Consider the following 5,620-nt stretch of genomic DNA (forward strand, 5'->3'; position numbering starts at 1 on the left):
AGAGTTCTGGGTACACAGTAGAGTACGGTATAGGGAATAGGATATAGAGCTCTGTGTAGACAGTAGAGTACGTTATAGGGAATAGGATATAGAGCTCTGGGTAGACAGTAGAGTACGGTATAGGGAATAGGATATAGAGCTCTGGGTAGACAGTAGAGTACTGTATAGGGTATAGGGAATAGAGTTCTGGGTAGACAGTAGAGTACGGTATAGGGAATAGGGTATAGAGCTCTGGCTAGACAGTAGAGTACGGTATAGGGTATAGAGCTCTGGGTAGACAGTAGAGTACGGTATAGGGAATAGAGCTCTGGGTAGACAGTAGAGTACGGTATAAGGAATAGGGTGTAGAGCTCTGGGTAGACAGTAGAGTACGGTATAGGGAATAGGATATAGAGCTCTGGGTAGACAGTAGAGTACGGTATAGGGAATAGAGCTCTGGGTAGACAGTAGAGTACGGTATAGGGTATAGAGCTCTGGGTAGACAGTAGAGTACGGTATAGGGAATAGGGTATAGAGCTCTGGGTAGACAGTAGAGTACGGTATAGGGAATAGGATATAGAGCTCTGGGTAGACAGTAGTACACGGTATAGGGAGAGACACATCCCTTGAGTTTCTGATTAGAACAGAGGACAGTGAAAGAGGAGTGTTACCTTGAGTTTCTGATTAGAACAGAGGACAGTGAAAGAGGAGTGTTAACTTGAGTTTCTGATTAGAACAGAGGACAGTGAAAGAGGAGTGTTACCTTGAGTTTCTGATTAGAACAGAGGACAGTGAAAGAGGAGTGTTACCTTGAGTTTCTGATTAGAACAGAGGACAGTGAAAGAGGAGTGTTACCTTGAGTTTCTGATTAGAACAGAGGACAGTGAAAGAGGAGTGTTACCTTGAGTTTCTGATTAGAACAGAGGACAGTGAAAGAGGAGTGTTACCTTGAGTTTCTGATTAGAACAGAGGACAGTGAAAGAGGAGTGTTACCTTGAGTTTCCTCCTGGCGTTGAACTTCTTCAGACACTCCACAGTCTCCTGTCTGTGCATCATGGAAGCTACAGTGGACCGTTGCTGCAGACAGAGAACATAATGTTTGCTGTTCATTTTTATTATTTATTTCACTTTTGTATATTATCTACTTCACTTGCGTTGGCAATGTTAACATATGTTTCCCCATGCCAATAAAGCCCCTTGAATTGAATGTAATTGAATAGAGAGAGAATGTTATTTTATACAGGGGATTCCATTGAGACGAAGGGTCTCATTTCCAATGATGTTGTGAGGACAACAATTCCAATAATCAATATGATCAATACAATAAACAATACAAATATTTAAACTACAAGATACAGTAACAGATACAGATACATTACATGACATTTTAATCAAAACAATTAGAAATCTCATTAGTGTTTTAAACTGCCCTAGCGGCACTGGGGAATCCAGATGAGGAGAGAGCTCAAACTACAAGGAGGATTTACCAAACTTAGTGGAGACAAGAGGGACCTCAACAGTTAACCAACCCTTATAGTGGTACATTTCAACTGGGAAGTGAAGTGAGGTATGTTGGAGCAGAGCTTTGTAAACAACGTGGGAGTAATGAAGAGATCTACAGGACTTTACTGAGGGACCAGACAACCTTTTGATACAGGATGTAGTGGTGAGTATTACAACTGTCCCCTGTGTGTGTGTGTGTGTGTGTGTGTGTGTGTGTGTGTGTGTTTCTGTGTGTGTGTGTGTGTGTGTGTGTTTCTGTGTGTGTGTCTGTGTGTACGCGTGTTTCTGTGTGTCTGTGTGTGTGTGTTTCTGTGTGTGTGTGTGTCTGTGTGTACGCGTGTTTCTGTGTGTCTGTGTGTGTGTGTATGTGTGTGTGTGTGTGTGTGTGTGTGTGTGTGTGTGTGTGTGTGTGTGTGTGTGTGTGTGTGTGTGTGTGTGTGTCCATACACAGATCCAGGGGTGTTTGAGGGCCTCTGCGGTGGTGATGCGTTTGCCGGGGTTGATGGTCAACATCTTATTGATCAGGTCTTTGGCATCAGGAGTCACCGTGTCCCACTCTGGAGATGGGAACTATAGACACACACATTACACACAATCAGTCAGTCAATCAATCAATCATCAGGAGTCACCATGTCCCACTCTGGAGATGAGAACTATAGACACACATTACACACAATCAGTCAGTCCATCAATCAATCAATACATTCCACCATTCTGTCTATTCATTAATTTCCAACACCAGTGAAGAGAGAGACAGAGAGAGAGGGAGAGACAGAGTGAGAGAGAGAGAGAGAGAGAGAGAGCACAACAGATAAACAGAGGGATAGAGGTTGGTAGTTCTCACATCGTAGAGAGTCAGACAGACAGAGACATAGAGGTTGGTAGTTCTCACATCGTAGAGAGGAGAGAGTCAGACAGACAGATAGATAGAGGTTGGTAGTTCTCACATCATAGGCTCCAGCCTTGATCTGCTGGTACAGTCTGTGCTGGTCCTCGTCCCAGAAGGGAGGGTAACCGACCAATAGGATGTACAGGATCACCCCTGGAAGGAAAACACACACGCTAATCATCACCCACAGATCAAAATAACACAGTCTTGACCCCAAACTGACCCCTTTTTGAAATTTCACTTCCTGAATTGGAATGGAATTGAGCCAACTTTCAGCAGGGAACAATGATTTGGAACAATCACATAGAAGTATGTTATTTAGTTTAGTTCCAGGGTAAAGGTTGTTTGTTTACCACAGGCCCACAAGTCCACAGGCTTCCCATATGGGTCTTTTCTCAGGACCTCTGGAGACAGGTAGCCTGGAGTACCAGCAAAAACCTATAGGGGAGGGAGGGAGGGATAGGGAGGAGAGAGGGAAGGGGGAGGGATAGGGAGAGGGAGGGAGGGATAGGGAGAGAGGGAGGGAGGGGGGAGAGAGGGAGGAGGGATAGGGAGAGGGAAGGAGAGGGAGGGATAGGGAGGAGAGAGGGAAGGGGGGAGGAGGGAGGGAGGAGGGAGGGAGGGAGGGAGGGAGGGAGGGAGGGAGGGAGGGAGGGAGGGAGGGGAGGGAGGGATAGGGAGAGGGAGGGAGGGGGGGGAGGGATCGGGAGAGGGAGGGGAGGGATAGGGAGAGGGAGGGAGGGAGGGGGAGGGATAGGGAGAGTGAGAATACATGGATGAGTGTATCAATGGTTTGATTGATTGATTGATTGATTGATTGATTGATTGATTGATTGATTGATTTGAGTAATTGTTTCAGCAAATAATTAATTGATTACTTGAGTGAGTCATTGATTGATTAAATCCCGATTAATCAGTACATTTTTACATTTTAGTGATTCTTATCCAGAGTGACTTACAGGACAAATAAGGGTTAATCAACAGATTTTCACCTAGTCAGCTTGGGGATTCGAACCATTGACCTTTCTTTTAACCGTTAGGCTACCTGCTGCCCTGACAATTTAAAAGTGGTAAGAGGTTAGGGTCAATTCTAGGCCAGGTCTGTATGTCCTCTAACACTCACACTAGTGTGCAGACCCGACCCGACCTGCACTGTGCTGGCTGGCATTATTTATTTTCCCATTAGCCTTTCCATCACAGTACCAGAAACTACAGTGGACTCGTAATCAGGCCAGCCGAGTACAGCTCGGCTTGGTTCAGCTCAGTGAAAACACACACTGTGTCCCGTCCCATAGGAGAGAAGCCAGTCCACGGTACTCACCAAACCATGCCTGTTGGTCGGCCTGCACCTCGATGGCGAGCCCAAAGTCAGCTAGCTTAACCGCCGCCCCCTTCAGCTTACTGGCCAATAGGAGGTTCTCAGGCTGGAGGGGGGCGGAGTCAAATGGGTTAGAGGTAACAAGACGCTCCGGGTAACCGTTGGCCGTAGACACAGATGTACAATCAGCTTTAGCTTCACGCAAGGATGTCACTATATGGCCAAGCTGCAAAGTCAGAACCTGCCCCTCCCACCCATCTATTTCTACAATTTATCTTAAATCTAAACTTAACAACACTGCTAACCTTATGCCTATCCCTAACCTTAAATTAAGACCAAATAACTCAAATATACAGTATATTTTCATACAATTTTAAGATTTGGACAATTTTTGAGTTTGCAGCTTGGCCATCTAGTGGCAACCATTTATGACTAAACTGAGCTTAGATCAGTGTCTAGGGGCAACTGATCCTACAGACACACACAAAGAGAGACAAAGAGACAACGGTTGAACAGACATACACTAACACAACAACACACTGTGGCATAAATACATACAGACACACAGACAGACACACACTAACACAACAACACACTGTGGCATAAATACATACAGACACACACACAGACAGACACACACTAACACAACACACTGTGGCATAAATACATACAGACACACACACAGACACACACTAACACAACAACACACTGTGGCATAAATACATACAGACACACACACAGACAAAGAAACCCACACACAAACACACAGACAGACACACAGACAGACACACACAGACACAGAACACACACAGACACCTTCAGATGTACAATGTAAAACATGGGGTTATGGTGATGGTGATAATTATGGTGATGATGATGGTGATGGTCTGACCATACAAACCTTCAGGTCCCTGTGAACGATACCATTGACATGGCAGTGATGAACACTCTCTACAATCTGCTGTATGCAATGACTGAAGGAGGAGAGACAGAAAAGAGAGAGAGAAGAAAGAGAGAGAGAGAGAAAAGAGAGGAGAGAGGAGAGAGAAGAAAGAGAAGGGAGAGAGAAAAGAGAGGAGAGAAGAAAGAGAAGAGAGAAAGAAAAGAGAGGAGAGAGAGAGAAAAGAGAGGAGTGAAGAGAGAGAGAAGAGATAAATAGACAGGGGAGAAACATTTTATTATATAAACAACGGTGTTTGATAAAGACACTGACCAAATGTTCAACAATAAAAAGCAGAAAATACCATATACCGTGTTTCTGTGCCTGTTTCTGTAAGAGACAAAGGTCTACTCTCTGTTTGATCAGAGTAAAGAAACAGCCCACTACAGATTCCAGAGTTAAACAATACTCTCTCTGTTTGATCAGAGTAAAAAAACAGCCCACTACAGATTATAGAGTTAAACAATACTCTCTCTTCCCCCCTCCACCCTCTCGCTCTTCCCCCCTTCCCCTTCTCTCTCTTCCCCTTATCTCTCTCTCCTTCCTCTTCCCCCCTCTTTACGGAGGTTGTATTTCAACATACAAAGTCTGTAGTGTGAAGTAGGTTCCATATCTATGGATAGGTCCCAAATTGCACCCTATTCCCTATGTAGTGCAACACATTTCGACCAGAGTCCTATGAGTTGCCATGGCGCTTCTAGAAGCCCTGCTAGCAGCCTAAAGTACATATTCAGTTGTTTGTAATTGTTGTTTTTGGAAATCAGCTCTGTCGTTTTTTTTTATAACATAGAGCTTTTATTGCATGCTTATCTGGTGTTTTTGAGCCATGGATTTACAGGTTGACTGACAGGGGAACACTTTTTGGCTAGCTAGTGTCATGACTTCCTGTGAGGATCCAAAGACCGGGATACAATGGATCAACGCCATCAGACCCCTCTGACCCGCAGAGGGGAGGAGGGATTGATGCTGGGGTTTCATGACACCTCACGCC

The 5,620-nt window shown here is 44.8% G+C and overlaps 1 protein-coding gene across 1 annotated transcript; it reads right to left on the minus strand.

Moving 5' to 3' along the window:
* Positions 1-720: 720 nt before the first annotated feature.
* Positions 721-3,539, minus strand: LOC123739330 (calcium/calmodulin-dependent protein kinase type II delta chain-like). Its single transcript, XM_045713726.1, has 5 exons — positions 3,495-3,539; positions 2,725-2,809; positions 2,430-2,524; positions 1,930-2,052; positions 721-1,056 (listed from the first exon to the last, which is right to left on the minus strand). Exons 1-5 carry the CDS (start codon positions 3,537-3,539, stop codon positions 940-942), a joined length of 465 nt encoding a protein of 154 aa, XP_045569682.1. The 3' UTR covers positions 721-939.
* Positions 3,540-5,620: the final 2,081 nt, after the last annotated feature.

This window comes from Salmo salar, unplaced genomic scaffold (assembly GCF_905237065.1).
Source record: "Salmo salar unplaced genomic scaffold, Ssal_v3.1, whole genome shotgun sequence".
Lineage (NCBI taxonomy): Eukaryota > Metazoa > Chordata > Actinopteri > Salmoniformes > Salmonidae > Salmo > Salmo salar.

Bases quoted from the DNA above. Each gene is read 5' to 3' on its own strand.
- LOC123739330 (XM_045713726.1), bottom strand. From the start codon at position 3,539: ATGCCAGCCAGCACAGTGCAGGTCGGGTCGGGTCTGCACACTAGT. The intron at 2,525-2,724 runs GTAAACAAACAA...TTTTCCTTCCAG, and splicing joins TGTGGACTTGTGGGCCTGTG to GGGTGATCCTGTACATCCTA. The intron at 2,053-2,429 runs GTGAGAACTACC...GTGTGTCTATAG, and splicing joins TCAAGGCTGGAGCCTATGAT to TTCCCATCTCCAGAGTGGGA.